Raw genomic sequence first — 27,943 nt, 5'->3', positions numbered from 1 at the left:
CTACACACACACACACACACACACACACACACACACACACACACACACACACACACACTACCCAAAATGTAGATCATTTTATTGCCATAAAATATATACAAACAGTAGCATGTAAATTAAAAAACAAACTGTAAAACTAATCTAAAATACCATGACCTCTTTCCACATCCATGTGAGGAAAAAAAAAAAAAAGTTTTCTTGACTGCTGCTCACCGACTGGATAAGAAATTCGGACCTGAATGTGCACAGCAGGAAAAAGAAAACACCTTTGGTTCCTTCTAAGAGGTCTGGCTACCTACAGCTCCCACCTCAGCTGCACATCAATCACTCTCTACACATCTCCATTTACACTTATTCCACCCTCTCCTCCCTACAGGTCGCTCTTTGTTTGGTGGAGGAAGGGGCAAAGAGAAGGCAAAAGGGAAATGGCAGAATTGCAGCCTTCTCACCGAGAGAGAAGAGGGGCTGAGGTTCAGTGAGTGCTGCGTGATGGCAGGGGAAAGAGGAGAGGAACAGTGGTTTCCATCAGGAAAAGAATGCAGAGAGAAGGCTGCTGATTTCTCTGGAGGAGACGGCGACTAAGAGAACAAAGTGTTTTGTGCCTCCCGATGGAGGACATGTTTGTTGTATTGTCACCAGTAGCTGCTAACAGAAGCCCAACAGGCCCGCAGTTTATCTCCAAGTGTGAGTCCATTTTTACGCCAGCTCCTCACGCACACACGTGTCTCATGTGGAAGTTGACCACGTACTCTGCGTTGGTGCGCTGGACAGAAATGGCAAAGGGTTCAAAAGGGTGGAAGGTGAAAGCGACCAGGCGACGCACAGCGTGATTAACCGGCCGTCCCAGCAGGCCCGCCTGGATCTTAAACTTCAGCAGGCCGGAGTCACGTGCATAAAATCTGGTGGGTCAGAGATGAGAGACACAGAAGCTGCGTTAAACTCATTTAGTCCAGTCTCTTCTTTTCTAGAACGCTCTATGATGAAAATCCAAAGTATTGTTCTTTCATCTTTTTTGGGGAGCAAGCGGCTAAGACTATGACTGATTAACCTGTCAATAATTTTGCTAATCAGTTGATAAGCTTAAAAAAAAAAAAAAAAAAAAAAAAAAAAAGGGTGACAAATGGCCCTAATAATGGGTCAGGCAATCATAGCCTAGCTGTGAAAACAACAGTGTCCATTGCTTATTTCAAATGACTTTAAATTTCAGTGAATGTTTCTTCTGCACTTGGCTCCAGTCTTACTAAGAATTGACTGGTGTGACAGCATATCACAGCTCAACATTAAAGAATTTAAAATTTGCTAATTCTCATATTTTTTGAATCAAAGTGTCTGATCTAACAGCGGTTTTTATAACGGCACGCACATCACCGCATCCAGCGCCTCTAAGACAGAAGCTACAACTGAACGAAGCTGGTTATGAAGGCACCTCTACAACTCTTATAATTATTGGCCAGAGCGTGCCAGTCAGCTGTTTTTAATGATTTCAGTATAGAGTGCATAACTGAAAATGATTTCATACGCTGTAACTAATAACAGTCTGTTACATTTTGCTGATAGGTCAGTGAATGGTAAATCTAGAGAAATGATGCGGATGTGATTTTAGCTCTAAGTTCTCCACAACAGACATTTTGATGTGTAATGACAGGAAAAGCACAGGTGTAAGTTTGCTACTGCTGCCAGCTCTGGTGCTCTCTAACGAATGCCAGGTGAGCTGAACGGTGCTGGTCTGTTAGCACAGGTCCCACTGAAGGACACCAGGCTCTCACTGTGGCCTCATGGAGTTTGTTTCTGACAGTTTGGTCAGACACATGGCACGTGAGCCGTCCGTTTTAGGTTATTATGTAGGGGTCTGGTAGTGCTGCTCCTCGCAGAAAAGAGCAAATACTGGTTTCTGCTGCTGTGTTGATGGCCTTCTATAGCCCCAACAGCTCCCTCTTGTCTCTGTATCCTTGCATTTCTTCCACACTGTTGAGACTATGATAGGAAACAGAGCAAACCACGCCATGCTGGAGGATCTGAACTACCTGTGCAACCTGCGAACCAGCGAAAAGCAGAACTGGAGAAAAATCAGTCAGGACATATAAGGACACCGCAGTAGTCTATGGCCAGCACCTGCAAAGCCATTGCCTTTTTGTGCGTTGCCTGTTGCACATTCTGCAGTGCACCTGTTGTCACTTCATTTACTCACACAGGTGAAATGGGCTGACAATGGTTTATGGTTTCTAACCAGACAGATTGAGATCCCTGAGCCATTCCCTTTTTATCTTGAGTAATGTTTTATTTTCACGCCTATGTTTTCATTTTATTACTGGGATATATAAAGATAATGCCAGTGGGAACAACAAAAATGGCCTCAAATGATTATTTTTTTCTAAACTAACAAAAAAAGAAAGTTACCATGTGAGAAGTTTTGTTAAATTTTCTTTCATATTTTGGTTGTTTTGCATTTTTCCAGAACATTTTATCGAAATCGTTGATGTTTAATTTACAGCTGATTAACCATTTAGTTAAGCGACAGTGTGTCCTCCACATCGCTACCCAAGTTTCATAGTCAGTAAGGCTGCTGGATTACGGCACAAAAACCACCATCACAATTATTTGGTCAAAAAAATGTTAATCTCAATTGTTTATCACAATTATTTATTACGTTTATAAACACAAAAATGTCCTTTGGCACTGGATTTCTTTAAATATGTAAATGAAAAACAATCAGGATAAATTAAAACAAGATAGTAGTGGAAATCGCAGTCAAGAAGGAGAAAGCCTAATTTCTGGACATTAATTAGCATGAATCGCGTCACGCATTAAGATTACAAGAGGACTGGTCATCCTGATGAAGTCCATACCTGATGGGGTGGTCTCCGCAGGTCTTAGGCCTCTCCATAACTGACACCCACTTGTCATCATAGCTGAAGAGGGAGAGGTCGAGGTAAGGGCTGCTGCTGTAGGACTGTGCGCTGATGGGCAGCTGACCCAGCAGCCGACGCACCGCTTCGGTATGGCCGCCATATTTGGCATTCACAATAGTGTCCTTAAATCTGAAGTGGCAGACAGACAGCTCAACATTAGCTAACCCCTGTGATCCTGAATTGTCTCGTTTCCACTGCAGCTGGGTTTATGTGCAAATTCCCCATTTATTGAATAGATTTCCATAAATGGCATTTAAAATAAAAAACACTTTTCTGAGAACTTCTTATAAATTGTAGTCTCCAAACTCTCACTATATATTTCCAGCACTCAGCAGTGACTCAGTGGTCTCACTCCTCCTCTCTCCCTTCACTCTTCTAAGCTCGGGATCCATATTTTTCAGACGTGCTCTCACTTTGTTTCATACTACATTATCTCCAGTCTTACCGGCCTGTCTGTTTCACTCTACCTGGCTTGTGCTAGACTGAAGCCCTCTGAACTGGGCTTCACTGCCAGCTAGTTGTAAGTGGTACAAATCGGGTTTGCGGAATGTGCTCACCAGCTTTCAATTTCTCCCCTCCTCCTGTCTGACATCAATTTTCACCACTCTAAAATCCAATTCTGAGCTCTTTTCCTCACTCAAACTATCCTTTATCGTCTCCTCCTTCTCCAGCGCCCTTCCTTGCCACCCCATTATGCTTTACCCTCCACAGGAGGATTTTGTCACCTATGCTGGCCAGTCAAACCACCAAATTCAATCACAGTTCCTCCAGCCACACTAACCGTCTTAATGTCTTTCTTCTATATCCAGATTAAGTCCTAAAACTCCTTTCCTCCCTCCTTTAGGCGATCGTTGCTGATCTGCTTCACTTCCTGACCACTGTCTTAAAATCCTCCCTGACATTTGATGCTGTGTGGCATTAGGAACATCTGTTTATAGCTTGGGTTTTGAAGACAAACATGAATATATTTGGACTAGTTGTCAGCTAATGCTAGTAAGCTTGGTTAGCAGCAGTGTCCACAGATAGCATTATGGGTACATAACACAGATAGTGGCTAATTAAATAAAAATACAAATAAAAATGTCATGACACGTCCAGAGACCTGATTCACAGCTTTTTAATGCCAACATTACAGCCTGGAACAAAAAGTGGTTTTGGCCTGTATGAACAGTTTCTTCCTTCATAACAACTGTATGGTGGGTAAATGTCTTATACACTGACAGAGAGCTGTAGCTAATAGCTCGTAGCTTGGCCTCATCTTCATTAACGTGAGTCACTGAACTGGTTGTATTTGTACTGTTGGTGCTTTCTGGTATCTTTCTTCTCTTCTTTGATCCCTTGCTGGCATTAGGTCTGGATCGACTCATGCGCTGCTGTGGGTGCCAATGGTTGTCGAATTTCCTTCACAACCCGTTTCCATGCATTGCGATCATTGGCCTGGCCTCGTCGAGATTTATTCTGCAATCTCTGATGTCATCTTCTGGTATATTATCCACCAAATAATACAGCTTACTGTGTGGTGCAGTTGTTACTGTTGTCTGTTACTGTGTCTCTCTGTTAGACCAATACAATCTGTATTCGCTAACCAGGCACGTTAGAAATAGATGGCAACTTAGCTATCTAATGCTAGATGATCTATCATCATCTTGTCCAAAATATGGTTACTTCTGGTTATAGAAGAAACCAATATGGCAGTGATCAAAATGCTAAAAAACAGCTCCAAGAGTCCAAAACTAGATTGTGATGGTATGGTGGCTTATGCTGTTTTATATATACAGTCTATGGTAAGAATCTTAATCTTAACTGAAGCCTAATCTGCAAGACTCACTTTGGCAGAAATCTTCAAATGAGATAAAATGTAGTTTTTGGCATTATGCACCGACTTTGTTAATCATCACCATGTGGCTACTTTTTCATCATTTCACTTTATTTTTTAGTCGGTACCTTCTCTGGACCTGCCGTGCGTAGTTATTTGATGAAGCAGAGCAGGGGAACTGGACAGCTTGGCTGTGCAGGGTAGCATTTCTGAACAGGTCGCAGAAATTCTCAAACAGCTCCAGCAGCTGGTCGGAGGTGTTCTCGAAGACAGCCAGCACCTCCGTGGACACCATGTTGTACACAACAAAGAAGGATGGCTGTGAGAGATCCAAACAGGGGAGTGGAAATTTAGAGAAACACAACAAATTCTGTAATTATTTACTTTAATTAATTTAATCGGTAATTAATACTTTGATGTAGCTATGTTTTTCAAAACCATGATCAAGGCCTTTAATGGAGAGAACAAAAGAAAAAAAACATAGTCAGACACGAGACATTCATTCTAGCATCATTAAAGCTTTGAAGGCTTCAGCATGTTTACATTACAGGGTCACTGCAAGTTGAATATGGCAATGTTTATAAAGTCTTCAAGGTAGGGCTGCTCGATTATGGCAAAAATGATAATCACGATTATTTTCACTGAAATTGAGATCACGATTATTTGACGATATTTATTTAACCCTTTAAGACCTACTATAGAACCAAGTCCACCAGAGCTTATATTATTTTTTTTACATGCTGTAGTGCCATTTGTGGGAGCATTTCAAGTTGCTATACATCAATACAACTGTTATAGCCCATATTTTAATAATATGTATGCATTAAGTCCATAGTAATTACATAAATTGCAAAAAAGTGCAATAAACTACAAAAAAAATTGAAAATCGCTTTTGTTTTGTTTACATATATTTCTACTTGGAGAAATTTAAGAGGTTTATCCCTCAAAACTTTAAATACAATAAAGTTGCAAAAAATAGTTTCCCACCACAGGAAATTTATTTTGAGTGTCTTCATAGTTTTATTTTGGAGATACACCAATTTTTATATACTGCAGGAAAAACAAAAAACAATCCTATGATGCAAATTTGCAAAGAAAACAGCATGTGCCTCATTTCACTGTGGGAAGTGTTACGAACAGCTGATCGGATCGGCAAAGCGTGTTTCTGGAATATTATGTTTTTGTTCCTGCAAGCGCTTTTTATGCAATTTTTGCAAAGCTATATGTGGAAGGAAACCGTGACCGAGGACAAGCTGATGGCATAAGATGTAAGTACAACTCCTCCGGTTTCATATGCAAAACAAATTATTGCGCTAGCTTACACGGTTCAGGTTCTACAGGGATTTAAAAATAGTTACGCAAAACGGAGCGTGCTGCTCTGACCGGCTTTAAAGGGTTAACAATGACTTTAAAAAAATAATATAAAATAGTGTGCAACACCACTGAAGTTTTTTTTTTTTTTTTAAACTCTCTTTTCAACCAACGGCAGTCACTCTCCAAATAACTTCTGCTTAGCTTTCCGAGCTTCCCTCGGGTCCTCTTAATCAGCGGTCTCCAACCTTTTTTGCGCCACGGACCGGTTTATGCCCGACAATCCGGTTGTTCAGTCTGACGTCACTAGCCGTGTCTGGGTCTAAACTCCGCTGCAGGTCCATATATCAAACGATCACTATGGCATTACTGAGAGTTGAAAAACTGTCTAAAGTATTTCATCTTTAATAAAATGATCAGCCTTCTCCTCTACCAGGTGTAACAATTGAGTTTAACATCCAGGCATCCATGAAAACGGAATTTATGACATTTAACGGAGTTAGAAGTTAGCAGGGAGTTAGCTCGCTAGCTTCTATCTAAATACAATATAGCATGTCCTGACTGCGGGGTTTTGGAAACAAATTAAAACGTACAGCTCTGCTATCACTTCCAGCATAAATGAAGACAGAAAACTAAACAGCAGTGACGTTTGTAGGGTTACTGAAGTTGGGCTAGCTGGTATATAATGATGTGCTACGTGACCGCTAGCGACACAGCTATGTTAGCATAATATAAACAAGCTAACTTTTTTTCCACTCGATAAAAGTTAATGTGAGTGTTCTCGGTGGTCAGGAACAAATGTAATCGCATGGCAGGATGCTGTAAAAGGACCAAACTTCAGCCAGGAGAACAACTGAGATAATCCATCCACAATACGAGGTTAGTCATTCATATACTGCTGCATGGGCTGGGCTGTAGTTACATCGTAAGGTTTTAAAAACAGAGCTTAAATAAATGATTAGCGGTAATAAAAGCCGAGGGAGGTCAACAGTGGTCGCTGACTGTTTTAGGAGCTTTTTGAGATCAAATAGAAGAAAATACATAACATTAAACATGTTAACAACACAAAAGCCATATTAAACGCAGACTACTTTAGACCCGGAAGTAGGATTCGTCACTGAACAACCGGATATTTTCACGGACCGGCCTTTAAGGTGTCGCGGATAAATGAGGGAGGGGCTAATAATCGGCTCAGTCATTTTTAATGATCGTTGAAAGCCCAGATCGTAATCGTGATTAAAATTCGATTAATTGAGCAGCCCTACTTCAAGGGTAAATTAAAAATGGCTGATTAGCTCAGAAGTCAAATGTGACATTTCTTGAAAATAAACTGAGCATTAATTAGGTCTATTTGTTGCCACAGTGAATTCAGAACTGAACAGAATCTGTAGGACAAGCGTATCCTTGGAGACCTGAAAGAGGAATTCCTGTTACACGGCACAAACAACAAAGGACAGAGAGAGAGAGGCTGGGGAAAGCAACAAAGAGAGGAGAGGGAGGAATTCAAACTCAGATCATATTTTCTGTGTGCTCTCTCTACCTGCGAGGGGTCGGTAACTCTGAGCGTGACCACGTCTTCGCTGGTGTATTTGATGAAGAGGTGATGCTCATCCAACAGCTGCATCTTCCACATCCTTAAACGTTTCAGCTGATCAAAAAACTGGAAAAACCTGCGAGAAAAACCCCAAAACAAACAAACAAGGAAACTTACATGCTGGATGGCCTTTAATTAATCATAGATGCACAGTGGACAAAATCATGAAGAGTTTCAGTGCTTCAGCAGTTAATTTACTCACACAGCATTACACAGAAAATAAGATAACACTAAATAAGCTGAGCTGAAAAACCTTGCCAATTACACAAGTCAGAATTTTGCCAAGCAAATTTAATTTAACTTTTAAATATGAATATTTGTCTGCTCTTTCTTTCTTTTTTTAAATTTAACACAGTCACCATCTTACACTTTATTAGACAGTAAATGTGAAGAGCCAGAGAGGAAATTTTGGGTAGAAAAAGAAGTGGACTGGCATGCAGTAAAGGTCACACGAATACGAATTAAACAGATATATGGCATGTGTGCCATGTATGTATAAGGCCGCCCCTACTTCTTTTTAAATCTGTCTGGCAATCAGAAAAACATGCATGAATTCAGTGATAGCCTGATTCTGTCTGAGTGTTTTTCCTGTTAAAAGGGAGTTCTTCCTTCACACTGTCCCCAAGTGCCTGTTCAAAAGACAAATGTCTGATTGTTGAGGTTTTCTCTCTGATATTGTAAGATCTTTGCTATACAATATAAAGCGCCTTGATGTGACTCATTGTGAAGAGGGATATAAACAAATCACAGGAGCAATGAGGGAGGTGTTCTGGTAGAGCAGGGCGATATGACCAAAAAATATTTATCGTGATATACATTTGAAAATTTGCGATAACGATAGAACTGACGACATAATTGTCACTGGACAAAATATTTTACAACTCCACAACTTTATTTAAACAAGCAGCTGTTTTTTGTGCATTAAAGTAATATAAAAATTTAACAGTGCAAACGCAAATTCCTTGCTGACAGTTTAACCAAAAGGCATTTCCAGTGGAAACTGGCCGACATATCCTCAGCATAACCATGTATAATATACACTGAGGTTAAAAAGAAGTTATACACACACACAATACGGTAATATTATGTTGAAGCACAGCACATATCACTCCGCGAGGCTCCTGCCTATGATAGCCGTAATGCTCCGACAATCCATCAAGCGGTGCGGGTTCGTAGCTCAGCAAAGTCGTACTAAAACATTTGACAGATTTTCGAGCGCCATGTACCACATAAAATCGTTTCGAGGTCAGTAAACACAACCAGAATTCATACATAAAGCACACGGGATTATAAGGGGCACTGTCGATTTTCAGAAAAATCAAAGGATTGATTTTAAGTGTGCCGTATTTTCCAAAAAACACAGTAATGACGACGGCCCGCTAGCATGCTCTACCAAAAATTGTGCTTTGTTGTGTATCTGACGGACGAAAGCTAAACCAGTTCCACACTGAAGTTGCAGCAATTTTACAAATCAATTCTGGTTCATCCGTTTCATTCAACGATCCGCTTTTGCCCTCCTCATTCTCCGTCGCCGCCATGCTTTTTCTGCCATGTGCATATGAAAACAAAGGCCCTGCGCGTTTGACCCATATTCTATCGCAATATTTCATTTTCTTATCGTTGCCCAACATTATACCGGTATAATATGGCCCAGCCCTAGTTTCTGGGAATTATAGTATACATCGAGTGTACAATGGCTTTACTTTTCAGATCAGAATCAACATCCATGACTTTGTATAAAATTCAAAATGGAATTGACAAACAGATGAAAATACATGCCAAGGAACTGGAGATAATTGTGTCACTCTGTGACAGCCAAGAGATAAGACGGTGCTGTTTCAGGCTTCAGATTTGAGCTACAGCTGATGATTAGTTTTTCAGTACTGATTACGACTCAAATCAACCACTTGATAGATAAAGTTTAAAAATGCGCATCACAATTCTCCAAAGCCATACATACCATTTGATTTTAACGTTGAACCAAAATTAAAATACCCCCAAAATCTTTACTCTAAGTTAATCTAAGATTAAAGAAATGTTCTCATTAGAGAGCCTGGAAACAATCATAAACATCTATCACAACCTGTGATGACATTTAGTACAACTCCGTCTGCAGACAACAAAGGCTTTCTTATTCGTCCATACAGGCATAGAGATACAAAATATGGCAACCAATAATCAAGAAAATTGAATTATTTTTCTGATAATGGAATTTGAGTTGATAATTACATCCAATAATGTGGAGCCTCCTCAACATCCGGCTGAGCATCTGATTTTTTTGCCTCTCTCTCCTCTGCCATCTTTTGCTGCCCATTTATAGAAGGGCGGAGTGCCTCGCATGCATTGAGGACATAAGTGAGTGAAGAATGGCTGGAGTGAATGACAATCGGGCTCTTTCTCCATATTCAGCAAAATCCAACACTGAGAGATGGCACAAACAATTTATCGTTTGAAGAAGAACATCATAAACACGGCGAGTCCTATACTCGCAGCTCCTTCTACATCCACCTTTGGTGTGCTTTCCCAGAAGTAGATGCAGAACCCATAAACAACATACAAGCAAACACACCCATCATGAAAAGTGCGTACATATGTCAGGATGTCAGTGGTGCAGTTTGAGCTTTTGTTGGCAGAGTTAGGACCAAATCTAAGGAGGCAGAGAAATAATTTCAGACAGCCAACTGTCCTGGAGCAGAATCTAGCTGTGTGTCTAAGGTAACATAGGATTATAACAGCGTTATTTTACCATTTCCATATCAATGTATATTCAGTGGCAGTCCGCATTTTGAGTTATAACTGCGCTTGTTGCCAAATGCAGTGGTCTGATTGGTCCGATTGGTTTATTCGCATATTGAAAGGATAAAAAAAAAAAAAAAGCCACAAATTTGTTCTTTTAAATTATGCAGTTAGTGTGAACAGCTGCATTAGGAACAGGTGAGTCTGAAAGATCTTTGTGACACACAAAACATTTGCATGATTTTTTAGTGTCCGTGTTTAAAGGCCTCAAGGCTCTGTCAGCATATTCAATTCAATTTTATTTATACAGCGCCAAATCACAACAACAGTCACCTCAAGGCGTTTTATATTGTAAGGTAGACCCCACAATAACACATACAGAGAAAAACCATAAACCAAAAACAATCATATGACCCTATGAGCAAGCACTTTGGCAACAGTGGGAAGGAAACAGGAAGAAACCTCCAGCAGAACCAGGCTCAGGGAGGGGCGGCCATCTGCCGCAAATCCACGGCAGCATATCCACATAGATATACATTTTTCCCTGTCCACATTTGTATGCCATTATTCTCCACAACAAAGGTTATTTTTTATCAGATCTTAAATTATGGAGCGGTCCTTAATATTTGGCTGTTTGGATATAAATTAATTGGGTCTAAATATTGAAGTATATACAATATCAGATTGCCCTTGAACTTGAGCTTGACATCCCTTTCACTCAAAAGTGCCTAATCTTGCTCTCCTAGCAGTGCACAGCAGCATTTTCCCCACATACAAACTTAATAATAAATAAGCAAATAGCAAATTACACTTAGCGGAGATTCCACCTCTACTGTCTAGAAAAGCAGCTCACAGTTATTCACCCCCTCTCGACATCTGCTACAAGTTAGACAACCATTTTAACCACAACCAGGTGGAGATCTGATGCCACCACACTCAGCTTATCAAAACTGCAGAACAGGCAATAAAGTTTGAGTCTGTCAACAGTTTGACAACATATTGGAGAAGAAGATTATTATCTCTGCAGGAAATGCTGCACAGGAACAGGAAGCTCTCCACCCTAATGTTTTATGTGGCTGAGGATTTAGTTTTAAGTTATAAGTAAGTGAGTACTAGAGATAAATAACTGTAAAGGGCTTTCTGTCACTATATGCAGTTCATTCAAGTCGACTGATCCAACATGATCACTACCTCCTCTTGGCTGTGGCGCTGCCGTCCTGCTCTGCCCTCCTCCAGAGGTAGACCAACAGTCTGTGCTTGAGGGAGTTGATGGTTTTGTCGGTGTACAGACGGGCGAAGCCTGGCTGATTCTCAGCTTGAGTTTCCGTATAAACAGCTGAAAGAGTCAAGAGGTCGTCCTCATAACAGAACCGACCGATAGTCCTCACATCCAGAAAAGTTCCGTCTGGAGTCACCTGACACAGCCACAAAAGCAAATTATTAACGCTTTATATCACAGACTGTCCCATCACTGCAACATGCTATTTAAGCACTCACCTGGAAGACATGGATAGTCTGCTGCTGGACCGACAGCACAGCCAGGATGTTCCTGTAGAGGTAGAGGCCCTGGTTGTGTGACAGGATGATTTTGTCACACTTAAAGGACCTGGTGTCACATAGCCTACCAGTGTGGAGATCGATGATGTGGAGAGAGTAGTCTTCTAAAGGAGACCGGGGGTTGGGAGTCACGGATTCATTGTTGCGGTACACCTGGTGGGAGAAATGTAGATGAAAGGAGCAGCAGGAGAAAAATAAATCATTTCTTCATCTTCCTTTTTTAAATTTTTTACTAAGCTGATACCTCAAAGAAGAATGGGGGCGGCTCCTCGGGAACATAAACAGCCGATCCGACAATGACATAGCGGCAGTCGTCTGTGAAGAGGCTGCACTCCCGGTTCAGGTGCTCTCCATTCGAGGCCACATTTGTAACGTGGAGCAAAGAGAAAAAGCGCTCAAACAGGCGTCCTCGTATGTTGAGGGAGCGCTGATCGTTGGTGGTGAGAAGAGTTTCTCCTTCTTGGCCTCTAAGCAGATCCTGAGCTGCCTGGCAGCCTTGGTATTCGTATATCTGTATGATGAACAACAACAACAATATTTTCTGGTGAATTTCGTATTTCAACAGACTGTGTGAGTTACACTCTGGACCAGATGGAAGATAAGAATCACACAAGATATTTGGTTTAGGGAATGTGAAATAATAGAGGGTTTGTCTCCTCTTACCTCTAGGGAGGTTTGGTCAGAGGAGAAGGCGATAAAACAACGTCCATCTGGTGAAAATTTTCTGAGGAAGCAGGGTGGCTTCTCCACATTAACCACAGTGAAGTTGGGGAACAGGTTCTGGTGGAAACAGCGCACTCGGTACCAGTGAGCTCCAGGTCGACCGGAGCAGATCCTACGCTTCTCAAGACGATGGACCACATTCTGATTTTGGATGCGTCTTGGTTTCAAGGTTGGGAAGTCCTCATCCATAGTTGTCTGACTCTTAAACCCCCTCACAGTAGGTAGTTGGGTTGTTAGCAGTTACAGGTAAGCAGCTACATCACCTGTTACATGTGTGTTTTAAGGGAAAGTGAGAGATGAAAGTGTTAAATGGTTTTGATATCTGTCAAAGTGTCAAAGTTTTAGAGATGGCGAGTTTTACTTTTACATGTGCACCTGCTATTATGACAGAAAGATAGACTATAGCAAACTACGCAATCCAAGAACTTGTAAAACCTTTAAATTTTCTTCCTGTCTTCATGTTCAGGCCTGTGAAACAGACTGTGTGAGATTTTGGAGATATATGCCCAAACTAAAACAAGAGTGATTATTTCACTTTAACATCCACGTATGGCCCATACCATCAGTAGCTGTCACATTTAGGACAACACAGATGGTTAACAAAAAGCAAACTTAACAAATGGGTCCTAACATTTTAAGACAAACATACGACATATAAAGAATGGGCTAAGTTAAGTAAACCATCTGTAAGACATGGTTTCTTCTCTTTTTTGCGCCTTCTTTGAGCCTTTAACGTAAATTGCGTACCTGGACGTTTGATAAAATGATCAATAAAAATAAACTGTTGCATGTCTAAAAAGAAGCTTTCTGTCTTCTCCAAGTCCAGCAGCTTGTGTTAGCAACAGCGTTAAGTTTGGCTGACGAGATCGAGTTTAACTTACCTCCGAAGCGTTCACAACTAGCCACCAACGTGAGTCTCCTCTTATTCGCATACGCTAAAATAATTTCATTCAGCCCACTGAGTCATTGTAACCTGCCACGTTTCTCCAAATCCCAGAAAGCCCGAGGAGTCTCTGGATTCATGAGCCGCTGTGCTTGTTGTTAGACAGCTTATCAGGAAACGTAGAAGAAGACCGCAGACGCCAAAGGGCTGCCATTTAAAACAGCGCCCCCACGTCCTTCCAAGGTGAAGGAGGATATTGCAGTCTGTGACAACGAGGGACTACAAAGAGTATTGTGCAAAGCTAATCTTTGACATGGCTGTAGTGATACTTTTGTACAGTGTAGAAAACTTGCTCAGATCTTTGCCCTAATACAGATGTATTAGCATACATGAAAAGCTTGAAAATTATTTGGTTTTTAACAACTTTTTTGCAAGACTCTAGAAAAGAGAATGTCATAACCCTCTAATAAATGTAATGTAGTGTACACTCATTGACATTTATTAGGTACAAATCGCTAATACAGGGTTGGGCCCCCTCAGAACTGCCCTAATTCTTCATGACATTCTTCATGACACAGATTCAACATGGTGCTGGAAACACCTGAGAGATTTTGGACCATATTGACATGATAGCGTCACACAGTTGTAGCATTTTTATTGGTAGTACTAGCACATCAGTGATGCAAATTGTGTTCCACCACATGTCAAATGTGCTCTGTTGGACTGAGATCTGGTGACTGTGGAAGCCATTTGATTTGGCCAGACAACATTTTCCCCATCTTCTACTGACCAGTTTTGGTGACTCAGTGCAAACTGTATCCTCAGTTTTCTGTTCTTACCTGACAGGAGGGAAACCCAGCATGGTGTTCTGCTGATGTAGCCCATCTGATACAAGAAGGACCAAATCATTGTTTGTTCAGAGATGGTTTTCTGCAAGAGTTTATATCTGATTTACTGCTGTCTTCCTGTCAAATTATACTGGGGATACTGTCCATGATTTAATAAGCCAGTAATCACCATAAACAAAGCAGTACATAATTACTTATTTACTGCTTTGTAGCATTAAATAAGTAAAGTAACAACAAATGTAAAAAAAGAAAGTGACAGAGTACACAGTACTATATTTGTCATTGTAAGATTTTACTATACAGAATACCAATGCTACTTATTAAAACACAAAGTTCACTTTGATTTTTAAAAATTATTAAATGGCAGTAACAGACATACCTTTGTGAAATAAATAAATAAATCGATTATTGTTATCAAATGACACGTTTGTGATTACACTATATAAGCTAAAGTGTAGCCAACTTAACTTAAATGTCTTTAATCAAATGACAGTTTATTTTTCCCCAAATTTTATTAACAATATAGAAAACATACAGGGGCCGATCAGCAGTCAAAAGCAACAAAAGGAGCAACAACACAAGCTGAAGTATAAAAATATTCCAATGCCAGCTAGATAAAAACAAAGGAAATGCAACAAAATAAAAAACGGTGCTGTTTATCTTACCATTACTGTATTTTAGAAGCAAATATAGTGCCTTGTACTCTATAACATTTCTTTTTGTATTTTACTCATTTTAAAGATTGACTGAAAGGCATTAAGTCATTTTTGCAATAATTCCAAATAGGCTTAGTTTACAAATACCTACATTTATCAATGAAAACTTTACTGAGAAAATTAAATTACTAATCAAAAAGTCCAACTTTCAGTCCTTAATACACATTTTTAAATTCACTTTCCTTTAATGTTAGTGGGGCCAGCACTCCAAAAAAACTCCACTGACAAAAAACAAATACACAATCCAAAAAACCAAAACCACAAACACCAAAACAAACCGGTGGTTGTATAAATCATGTTAAAAAAATTTTAAATGTGACTTTATTTCAATAGCCTGTTGTTTCAGAAAACCTATTAGCATGATTTGGAACATACTCTCTCACTAACATTTCATATAGATTAAAAAAAAATCACTTTATCAGCTTTTTGATTTGCTTTCCCCCGCTGCCCGCTGCTTTCCTTCTGTGAGCATCTTCCTTTTCTTCGGCTTAGTTAGCTCCCGCCTGTCTGGTGCTCACTCTTTTGATAATTCTGCACGTGCTAATGCGGACATCAATCCTTAGCATCAGATAGCGAACTACGAGAGGAAGTCGGTATCGATATTTTTGTCCCACCATTACTACTTCATTTTTCTGAGCATCCCAGTGTATCCTTTCACTGAACTCATTTTTAAGTGGGTAATTGCAGTGGACTGCATTTCGATGAGAACCTTATAGTGGCCAAAAATGAGCCAAATGCACACCTGCTGATTTCACTGAAGTGCCAATTTGCTGATCGGTAGGTGGGTTTGCAGGTGAGGAGCAAGTGCTCCCAAAGACTTTGAACATGATTATAATTGCTTTGACTAAATTGGCAGGGAAAAACAACAGACCTTTGGCCACTGAACCTACAGTGTATATAACTGTCCTGTTTGTTTAGCCTATGTCATTTAACTGATTTGTTTATAGCAGCACGTAGCATACGTGAACCCAAGGTGACCTGTGCTTTGCTCCCCATAATGATAGATAATTAAATTATGATTATCCTCTTTCAATGAGGCATGTTCTTGAGGATGGAGAATAGCATTATAAAAAGAAAAAGAAAAATGCTCAGAGCACATTGGTCTTGGAAGACTGCTAATGGTTCTTTGTGCAATTATCTCTGACCAAAGAGTCTCGATTAAATGTTGTAATTTTCCATAAAAGCACATGTAGTGGGCATAAAAGGCCAGTTTGAAAAGAAAAACGAAAAATGAATGGAGAGAAGAATGTGAAATTATCCACTTTAAAATCTAATGGCATTTTCCTTTTCAGCTATGTCTGATTAAACCTTCGCTTCAAGATGTGGAAGACGTGTGTCTGTATGTGTGGTGTTTGCGTCCGTGAGCGCTCGTGTTTGAGCAGCGCCCACGTTTGTGTGCCTGAAAATTGTACACGCCCGCATATGTACAGGTGCTGCAGCAAAAAATCCACACGGGAGTAATTCAAAATAGGAACTATGTACCATGCTATGGTTGTTCTTCTGTTATTTTCCCTCTAATAAAGCGCAGTACACAGGACACTCGCCTCAGCTTTTAGCATCAGCCCATGAAGTAGAGAGGAGATGGTGAGTGTGCATCTGAGTGTTTTTATACACTTTTTTTTGGCCTCGCTACGAGGAGACACAGTGCTTATTTAAGATCATTTTTTCATCCCTTTGGGCTTTTTACAGCCCAAAATGGATGGTCACTATTTTTCCTGCTTTTGTCCACATCTCTTTCTCCAGGTGAAACAGCACAGATATTTTGCTCTTAACTGCATGCTCTCGGCACAATCAACCTACCTCAGATTCAAGAAATGTGAAAACTTTAAATTGTCCTCTTTTCAGCAGACTGGGGGAAAATGATGGGGAGTAAGAAAACAAGATTCTAATGTACGGTACTGTGCAAAAGTCTTGAGCCACCCCTCATTTCTTTACACTTGGCTTCGAAAGGAGGCAGATTTTCTTTCAATGGTTTAAAATGGTCTTGGATTTCTATCAGAGTTTTTCTATGTGTGTTTGCTGCTTTTTCACTTATTTTCAGTCCAGGCCTTGTAGCCGACCATTTTTAGAATGTTTTTTTGTTTGTTTAAGCCACTCAACAACATAGACTTGGAAAATCTGGAACTCTTACCACTCACCCATGAATGATTAAAGCATGAAAAAGACACCTAACTCAAGGGATGGACTAGCGTTGTGTACATAACTGCACATAACAGATAATTTTGCAAAGAACAAAATTTTAGGCACTCTTATTACTCACAGCCTGTTACAAAAGCACATTGTTTGTTTGGATTTATTTAGCTGAATCTGTAAGAAATGCCAAAAGAAAACACAGTTTGACAGACATAAAATAGTATTTTTGCACTCTCTGATTCCCAAAGAGTTACTAAGAACTTGATGTGCAGCGTATTCTTAAAAAATATGATGAAACAGGACAAGAAGAGGACAAAAGAAGAAGTGGCAGGCCTAAAAAACTATCCACAGGAGAGGAAATCTGACAGTCATGTCCTTAAAAATTGGAAAAAACACAGTAAAGGCCCAACACAGGACCTGAGACATCCATCTGCCCCTTCAGTTGATCTACCATCCAGCTACTATTCAGTGAAGCCTCATATGAAATGGTGTCAGTGGGTATGTCGCTGTTAAGAAGCCATTCCTAAGGAGGGGAAACAGGAGAAAGGTTGAGGTATAACACGTGATGCAATGAATGAAGGTCATAAATGAAAATTTGAAGTCTTTGGTTCAAATCATCATTATTTTGTCTGGAGGAAGCCAGGAGAGAGGTACAGCAGTGAGTCTGTACATGTGTAAAACATGGTGGAGGTTCTGACATGTTTTGGTGTTGGACATCCAAAACTGATTTTGTAATGAACACGGAAAAGTAGCAAGACTGTGGCTCAGGTCGTACAACAGGTCATCTACCAATCAGAAGGTCAGTGGGTCGATCTCCAGCTCCTGTTCATCTGTCAAAGTATCCTTGGTCAAGAAACTTAATTCTGAGGTGCCTGTGATGCATCCAACGAAGTGTGAGTGTAAATGTTAGATAAAAGTGCTCAGGTGTAGATAAAAATCACTGTATGAATGACACCTGTAGTACAAAGTGTGCTTAGATTCAGTAGTTCTACATAGTTGCTGGTCCATGCAATGCCATCTGTAAATTGTCTGATTGGCAACAGCTTTGTTTTTTAGCATAACATTGGCCCCAAACACACTGTTAATGCAGTAAAAGCATACATGGAAGGAAAAACACACAATGGATCACTGTCAGTCACAGAGTAACCTCGCCACAGAAGGACCTCGACATACTGAAGCAGCGTGTGGGATCATCTTGACAGAGAAAAGAACAAAAGGCAGCCAACATCCATGGAAGAGCTTTGAATGTCCTTCTAGAAGCCTGGAGAGCTATTCCTATAGACTGCTTAATGAAATTACAAGAACGCTGTGTTGAACAATAAAGGTGGTCATACTAAATATTGACTTTCTCTCTTTGTGCCTCATATGCTGTATTTCTATTTATATGTGCACATTTCAATAAGTCGCTGCACCTATTTCCCATTTTTGAATATATATATATATATATATATATATATATATATATATATATATATATATATATATAAATCACGACTAGGGTAAGACTTGCACAAACTTGTTTTTTTAAGGGGGAAAGGACACCCTGTTTTTGGCACAAAAAAGTAACGGCGCTGAACAAAATGCATTTGCCATTATTATCATCATCATAATAGAAATTTTTAAAAGAGCATTTGCATTAAAGGACATGTGGATGAAAAGTATAGAGCAAATTCCTTGGCTTGATAAAGCTCCTATATAATGGCACTTAGAAAAGGTTATTCGAAGCTTTGGGAGCAAAGAGAAATACATTGTTTTACCATTTCCTCCAGCTTTTGTTTTTTTTGTTTTTTTTAACTTCGACAAGTGTGTTTGGCATTTAACAAAAGCTTTTAACTTTTCGATCCAGTGTAATTTCAGAGCACAATAGGACATTTAAACACTGTAACTTTCCAATCCTTATGCACCTGAACTTTTCATGTCTTTTGTGACAGTGGATGATTTCTGCTTTTTTTTTTCTGAGAAATTACAGTGATCACAAATGCATTATGGTGGACCAGTTTGCTGCAGCCTCTTCAGTGCTGCAAAGTGTAAGCTGCCGGACTGTGTAAGAGGTGGAAGTGGAGAGATGGGCGAGGGATGTACTTTTGTGTGTCTCCTTTATGCACGGACTGCTCAACGAACCAAACCCGGTACATGCTCAGGTGCTTAAGGAGCCACCAGACCCCTAAGACTGGACTCACATGTACTGTATGCATCTCAGGCTTCATGTTTAACTTTTTCAAGAACCAGCTAATAAAACCACCATATGAAAACATCCTGATAGAGCAGGCAGGGTGCAGGTTATCTGTATCACAATGGAGGAGAAGCTGATCACCGAGGTGAGTACCACTATGGACTGCATGTAAAGATGGAGGTAACCAGGGGTTAAAGTGGGCGGCATTCCAGCGCCTTCAATTAATGAACAAGGAAATCTGATTAATGCATATTACAGTCCAATGATTTAATTTTTTGTGTTCTGCAGCCTGGCATTGCTTCCAGTGATGGCATGAAGATACTTGCACGGTAATAAGAAAATAATGACATCCCACAGCCCGCTCATTACATCCCTTTTTCCTACTCGTCCCTGTGATGCATTTGCAAAAAGTTGTGGTTCAGCATCTGGCTAGAACTACAGAAGAGAAGAAATCGTAAAGGGAGTAATATTTTAAGTGTCAGGTAATTTTAAACAAGTCCAACTAGCAACTTGTGCACAGCTTGTCTCACAGTGTGTCTGTGAGCTAAATGTACAGCTGCTGTATTTCACAGGAAGAGAGAGGAAAAAAAGGTTTATGTCCCCTGAGACGCAGAGAAAGACCGGACAGGAGAGGAAGATGAGAGATTATTTTCAAAGGTGGGGCCTGGCTCAGCAAGCAGCGTTTCATAAACTGGAAATTTAAAGCTTATCTGTAATGTTCTAGTTCATTTTAGAGTTTTTAAATAAGATGTTGGATCTATACGTGATGTGTTTTTGAAAAAGAAATCCTTCAAAGCTTGGATAAAATTGCATTAAAGCAAAAGTTGTATGAAAATACTGTAATAGGCATGTTAGTGCAGGCTAAGCGGGTTCTTTTGTGGTAATGCAGCATGTTGGATTGATGGTGTTCAATGTAAGATTACAGGAAGGTTAGCAAACACAAGTTTATAATCAAGGTGATGCTGATTAGATTCACTTGCTGAATTTTAAATTTTATGCCAGTCTTATATGTCGGAAATCAGCCGTAAATCTGAAACATCTGCACAGATCTTCTTGAATTCAAGACGTCAGCTGAAAGCAGCATCACATCTTTCTACCTAATCCACCAGCACTCACAAATTAATACCACATTACACTCAATCGTAGGGTTCCCCCACCTGCCAAAATCCCACTTACACCTTTTTCATCTTGGTGTGGCAACTGAAGGCTGGATCTAACTGAGAGACTGAAAAGACACGTACACAATCAGTCATACGTCGGGTAATTCTCCTAAGCAGCTGATTTGTATGTTTACTGTCAATCGAACCAAAGCAAACATTTCAAATGATTGGTGTAAAATAAATAAATAAATGGAAAAAAGCTTTTTATTTTTTAAACAGAAGTGTTTTTCACACATTGTTTTAAAAGCAGCTCCTCATGTCCTCAAATCTCTGTGCAGAGTGCAAAGTTAGTCTGACACACAGAGGGAAAAAGTCACATTAACTGAAGTACGGCAGCTGGAATAAACTATTAGTATAATAAATAAACAGCAATTTGGAAGCTATTTTTGGTGTTTTATGGAGTGATGCTTTCTTTGGTAACTCTATATTTGTCAGACAGACAACATCCAGTAAAGAGCACAGTTATTTCCTATCTGTTGCAACAGGCTGGGAGTGTAAAGTCACACTTTTCACTCTAACATAAAGAGTGATTGAACTACACGAAGACTGCAGTGATATGTGTTGTTAATAAAAATAAATGCAATGCAACAGATACAAAAATAGAACATATAAACCGAAAAATAAAAGCACACTGCTGATTTCAACCTGGGAGCAAAATGCAATCAAATAAATTACAACCCACTCTGATACATAATGCCTCTCACCATCTACCCTCGGCCTCGTGGCTGAAGGTGTGGGTGTGTTTACAAAGAGTATTTTAGCACATGTGATAAAAGACACATTTACTGACATGAAGCTGTAAATCTGAGTGTGTTTCCTGCTGCAAGATTTTGGTTCCACACAAATTCCATCCAGCCTGCGGCGTGGGGAGGGACAGGCCAAGTGTTACTTTGATATTTAGTGGAAAATTTGTTTCCACCCACAAACACATCTCATTTAGACAATACAATAAAATAAATAAATAGAAGTGTTTAGGTTACCACAGAATTTGTCTCCACTTGTTTTTTTGTTTTGTTTTTTTATCCATCATGAACAATTTTGATCAGATACTTGGTTAAAATAAAAAATAAAAAATCATCTTTGAACGTGACTTCTTCTTTTTTTCAAAGGGGGGGGATTAAGCTTAATTAATTTCCACATCTCTCTCAATTAATCATACATTTTCTCCAACCTTCTGTTATTTAGTTTAGCCGAAAATAACTCCTCGGCTTCGGGAAGCTGCGTTCTGGTTCTCGTGTGTAATTGGTTATGAGGAACCCTCCTGCTAAATGTTCCACATTTTCAATTTCAATTTTCTTCAACTGAGGCATAATTTTAGATGTGGGTTAGCACAGGGGGGTAAAGGAAGCATAGTGAAAATGCAGCTGGTGCTTCTTTGTCAGTATGCAGTATACGTACCAGGCTACATGCTTATGTAATGTGAAAACTTCCAATTATCCATTGATTTTTCTTGATTGTTGCATATACCAGGAAATTGCCATCTTACAATGACAGTTATAATTTCCTCAGATAGGCATGCGTCCCAGTTTTTCCATTGTGTTTGTGGGCAGAGCAGAGAAGAAGCACGAGACATCAGGGCAGTACTGATCATGAACAGGACGCAGCCAGTTCCTTCCACAGGGTCAAACTTTTCCCTCACTGAGGTTACCTGCGCAGGATGAAAAGTCAGGGACACAATTATCGTGCCATTTTCCTCCCCCTAAGAAAAAGAGACTATGCTCAAAGAAAGAGCTTTAAAAAGGTCACCTGAACTTGCCTTACTACCCTCTCACTTTCCCAATTCAGTCAGGGGCGAATGGCCTTGGTGGGGGACCGAGCGGCTGTACACATTACAGCCGCGTCTCAACGGCTAGAGCCGAAGCAGGTCTGTAATTTCTGCCATTTGAGAGTGTGAGCTGAAAAGCAGAGTGATGGCCACTTTTCTGTTATTATTCCTTTGGTGGAGTGCTAGCTGAAGGAAACAACCACGCTTTAAGAACATGTCCATCAGTCACTGGCAGTATTTGGAAATGGTATTTGTAAAAGTAACTCTGCTGTGTTGTATCGCTAGCTTTGAAAAGCATGTCCAGTTGCACATGTTATAGTATAGTATAATATCCCACCCTGCATCTGCCTCCCTGGCCTCCTGCATTATATGGGAGCAGCTGCAAAATGGCAGAGTTTGCTTTTTTAAGATCCAGTGTCGACAGGTTCTCAAGAGAGTTCTTATTACTTGGACGTGCAGCAACATAGCAGCAGTGTTAACTGGGTATTTGCATGGAATTATTCGCCTTAAAAAGCAGGATATTTATATTCAAAAGTTATGTGGAGAAAGCAACAATTTCTGATGTTAAAACAAGTCCAAACACTGATTTAACATTTAGGGCTGAATTTACCATCTACAGTTCTTCTTGAAGCACAATAAATGCTAAAAGAACAGGGACCAAATTATCATATATATAATGTCTAACTGAATATAAATAGACTGTATTACTTGTTTAGATTACCTAGCTGAGCTTACTGCAGATAATCAATGGTAAATTGTCATGCTGTACTGTAGCACACAAATCAAGGAGAATAAAACAGCATCTTACTCATTTTACTTTGTTAATTCCAGTTGTCGTATTGCAATGTTCTTATTTTTTTCAAATGATGTAATTATAAGAGAACCTTTCTGTTAAAGTTTTCTATAACTTTCACTGCCTTTGACAAAATGTGAACCTTATATAATAGTACAACTTTCCAGCTATTTTCTCAAGTTCATTGTGATTTGTGTGAATTGTTTTGCCTAGTTTTTGGATTTTGCCCGTTGCCAGTCCACCTTTTGGAACTGCTCCCATTCGTTGGTGATTAACCACCGCTGAATTTGGCCCACATTGGTTTTTCTCCACCTGGCAACTGCTACATTTGCATTTTGTTTGAGTAATAAAAATCAGAGTCTAAAATTGTTCATTTACTATATGGTTAGTCTCTATATAAAACAACTGTCTTCACAAAAGGTCCCTAAGAATAAATACATAACAATAGTATGATTAGTTATCATTTGAGAGTGCAGCACTTAACATAAAAAAAGGTTATTATCAGATTTAAACAGTTTTTTTGGTTTGGTTTTTTTTTGTATCATGACATCAGGCTGTTTATATTAATGTCCCTATTTAAGAGCCTTTACATCTATTAGCCACCATCACTCTGTTTTATCTAGCTTATGGAAGTATTTTCAGCCTCCAACTCCAATTAAAAGCAATTTATGAAATTACTATCACATCGCAGAGTGCTCCAGCTTGCCATGCTGCAGGTATTATCAGCCATGCTTATGAATTAAGAAATGAAATACAAGTTGATGTTTGTGTCAAAAGGAATAGCCTTTGCATGTCATTATTATAATAGCGCTGGCTGTCGAAGCATAAAATTGTTTACAGGCTGAGACGACAACATGAAAGGGAGGTGTGAGTGTACAAGAGTTTATTCAATAAGGACTGTAAGTGACAGACAACATAAATTGACTGAACCATTAGTGTAAAAAATAAATAAATAAAATCCAGTATTTGGACTTTTAAGCTCAGGCTCTCTTGTCGAGCTGCAGCTGCGCACGGCTGTCTTTCTTCCGCCTCCTTTTCTCGACATCATCTCACTTTCCCTCTTCTGTTTTCAGACCTGACTTCATTTTAGCAGGTAAATGAGTTCTTAGTGAGTATTAACTAAGATCAGTGGTGGTTATCTGATCAGAGACAGTCACATGGAACATAGACCTCTCCTTTTTCTCCAGCCACCTGCACTGCCTACTACAAATAACCCATGTGCCTATGTGTGTGTGTGCACAACTGTGTATGGTATACCTGCATTTGTGCATGTGACCCAATGCTCATGTAAGTATGTTTATCTATGCATCTATGCATAACTGTGTGTGTGTATGTGTGCGTCTCCAGGGGCTGAGGGGTCGACAGATGCTCCTTCTCAGTGAACACAATGAATTACTTATAGGCCGTTAAGCCAAACACGGCTCGCTGGCCGCTGGTTTACCCAACACTGATAGGGCCATCTGCCGTGGTGGCTCTACCTTCCCTACTGCTCTTTACAGACACGTAACAAGACGCTTATCTGGCAGGGTGGGGCCCCACAGATGATTAAAAACATCAGGACTTTTACAATTGTCTGTGTGGATTTGTGCATGTGCCTCACTATTTGTCTATGCAGGTGATTTCTGAACAATGGTTTAAAAAAAACAGAAGGGTTGGGTGGTGGGCTCAGGCTAAAATTAGGGCTAAGTCTAGATGTGAGGTGTGGAGTTAGGTTAAATGAGGCAACTGAATGAAGACTGAGACTTGCATTATGTGCCTGCACAGTTTTTTTTTAAATTCTCAGATTGTCCTGTTTCAGCGGGAAAAACAGGAGCAGAAAACATGAAACAAAGGGTAAGTATTGATACATTACAGCCTATTCATATTATTAAAGCCTGATCTTGGTGATAGACAAAGGCATACCTGGACTAAGAGCTAAAAGAGAGTTTGGATTCATAGAGCGCTTTTCTAGTCTTACCACTTTAGACTACAAGCCACCTTTAAAAATCCATTCATACTGTTCTTTATTGTTTACTCTAAACTTGGAAGCATGTCTTCATGCACATCATTGTGCCCCACTGCAAAATGACAGCGTTAACCTACCAAAGTTTAGCACGTATGCTAACATGGTGGTCGTCCTAGCTTAACGTTGTAAGCTAATTGCGTTCATTGTAATTAGCATGGAAAACAGAACAGCTAAAATTGTCATTAGTTGTATAATTATTAGTTCAACAACCCAGTACTGGAGAAAAATCATGTCACTTTTAAATATCTGTGTCTAGAAACTGAAGCACATGCAAAAGTACTTTGAACTATGAATCTTTGTGCTAGCTAGCAGGGAGCGACTCCTCAAACAGAAGCCCAAGAGAACACATTGCTACTGCTCACTCAAGCTGATTATTTTCATCATCAGTTTATGGTCTCCTTCTGGGAAACTTGTTTTCTCATAGCAAAAATAAAATAATAAAAAAAAAATGCCAGGCAGCATTAAATTGACATTTTGATTTTGTTACCCCCAAATTCCAAGTTTGGCATCTCAAACATTTAAGTTGCTGACTCAAAATTTTGTTACTTCTGAGTAAGTCAGAATTTCAAAATAACTAAAACTCTGGCTTACAGTTTGTAAACCAAAAAACATCTCAGTGGCAGAAACGAGCTTCCACACTCCTTAGTTTAAGTCTTACTAAATACATCAGTCAGAAACAATGCTAAAGCAGGGTATGTTTCTACCCACCACATACAAGTCATTGCTGTTTGGTCAGCGATCACGATTTCGGTCTGCTCTGTCCCTCATTTATCTTGTTAGGTTTCAAACCAGTAAAACAGCCAATATGCTCAGCTTGAGGATTCAAGTAATAATTAAGGAACGGTTTGTTCCCAAAGTTTGAGGATACTGATAAGTCATGGTGAATTAATTTTAATGAACAAATTCTAGGAAATGTTGGACAATATCACAGGAGACTTCCCTTAGTTTCTTGTTTCCTACTGGAAGAATTTCACTTGGTTGCAGCGATAGCAGTGATTTTTAACAGTTAATCCGTGACATTGGGTTAATAAAACACCTTTGTGGTGTTTTTGATTGGAGGACTTGTTTCTGTCAGGAAACTTACAGGAAGTTAATTTTTTTTTTACCTGAATCTGAACTGACAAACAAATGCTTGTTTAATTTTTTTTATGTTATATTTGACCCACAGTTAGTCAATCAACAATTTATATGAGTTTTGCTTTTAGTTTACATTTTCAGGAGGAGTTCATGCTGAGCGTGTGGGTGCAAATGTCTGTGTGACTGAGAGCGTAGGTGAACAATATGTACATGATAGTGTCTATGTGTGTGTGTGTGTGTGTGGGAGTGTGTGATTTTTTTTTTGTTGTGGTTGCCATGCTAACGGGACCCTGTGTACCCTCTAACACAGAATTATAAATTTGGGAGGTCTCCCTGAAATTATGTTTGGACCTACTTCAAGCGTACTGAACTGTAGTTAAGTGCAATCTCATATTCAGCTTTATAAATAAAGATGACAATAGAAAGCCTTCAAGCAACATGTTGAGTCCTAAAAAGCACAATGCAAAGGTCTCAAAATGCTTTTTTTTTTTTACATTTATTCGGCAAAAATAAAATTGAAAGAATCTTACCATTAAAAAAAACAACAAAAAACTGGATACTGCCATGTGCAGGTAAAACGTTATAAATTTGTGAGATGCTTCCCCACTGAGTTCTTGAATCCAATTCAAAGCCCATTAAACAGACCCAACATGTGCATTGTTGTCTAGCCAGATATAAGGTAGTTATCAGTGTCATGATCCTGGGTCCTTTTGACCCAGCATTTTGTGTTTTCTCTTCGATTTTGGTTCTGTTCTTCCTTTGTTTAGTGTTTACTCTGTTCTGCCCGTGTGTTCCTGTTTTATTGTGAAGGTCTGCGTCTTATGTGAGTGTTTTCAGTTTGCCTCCCTAGTCTCGTTATGTTAATCACTCCCAGCTGTGTTTCCCACCTGTGTGTAATCTCCCTGTGTTCTCTGAGTGTATTTAAGTTGTATTTTCTGTCTTAGTAATTGCTGGTTCGTCTGTGTTGTTTCCCCTTGGTCTCCCTGCGTCTTCCCATATGTATTTCTCCGGACCTCCCTGCATCCTCGTTCTGGTTTGTCTTATTAGTTTACCCAGTTTAGGTTTCCAGTTTCATGTTTTGTCGCCACCGCTGTTTGTACTTACCCACCCCTGTTAATAAACACTCACCTGCACCAGAGCTGCTGCCTTTTGGGTCCTTCCTACATTCCACACGGCTTGCCCCAGCAATCCGTGACAGTACGAACCAGCCACCATGGACCCAGCATCAGTAAATCCGTCCGAGGAGCTCCAGGACGACGTTACATATAACGTGGAGATTCTCCTCGGGCTGTGGCTTGAAAACCCTCCAGAGGAGCTTCGCCGCACCGTCGAAAGCCGGCTACAACGGCTCTTTTCCGGCCTGCCATGGCTTCTAAAATCGCTTCCTCCGACCATGCAGGCTTTTCTCCAGCACACACCTCACCTTCTCTCAGCCACTCCTGCCTCGCTGCCTGACTCGCCGGATGTGATCTTGCCCGGCCCGTCGGAGCCGTCTGCGGGGAGGAAACGCCGATCGCGCCGCCGACGCGCCACCCCACAGCCGGACGTTCGGACTTCTAATTTACCGGCTGTGGTGAGTGAGGACTCCGTGTCTTTTCCAGACAACGTGACTGTTCATTCAGGGGCTGTGTTTTGTGTGGCGGATGTCAACGCGAGCTGCGTATCGCCTGTGCAGCTACCCTCAGCTCAGTTAGCTCCCCCGCAGCTACCCTCAGCTCAGTTAGCTCCCTCGCAGCCACCCTCA

General features: G+C 40.1%; 1 protein-coding gene across 1 annotated transcript; it reads right to left on the bottom strand.

Annotated features, from left to right (window-relative positions):
- Positions 1 to 58: 58 nt before the first annotated feature.
- det1 (DET1 partner of COP1 E3 ubiquitin ligase) lies at positions 59 to 27,943 on the bottom strand. Its single transcript, XM_082541497.1, has 10 exons — positions 27,328 to 27,943; positions 13,528 to 17,749; positions 12,587 to 12,909; positions 12,168 to 12,434; positions 11,864 to 12,076; positions 11,558 to 11,781; positions 7,577 to 7,706; positions 4,854 to 5,044; positions 2,847 to 3,038; positions 59 to 899 (listed from the first exon to the last, which is right to left on the bottom strand). Exons 3-10 carry the CDS (start codon positions 12,833 to 12,835, stop codon positions 710 to 712), a joined length of 1,656 nt encoding a protein of 551 aa, XP_082397623.1. The 5' UTR covers positions 12,836 to 12,909; positions 13,528 to 17,749; positions 27,328 to 27,943; the 3' UTR covers positions 59 to 709.

The sequence above is a fragment of the Aulonocara stuartgranti genome (assembly GCF_965226115.1).
Source record: "Aulonocara stuartgranti genome assembly, chromosome: 7".
In the NCBI taxonomy this organism is placed as follows: Eukaryota; Metazoa; Chordata; class Actinopteri; order Cichliformes; family Cichlidae; genus Aulonocara; species Aulonocara stuartgranti.
Note: the sequence above shows the minus strand (reverse complement) of the source record. Positions and strands in the feature narration are given on the sequence as shown.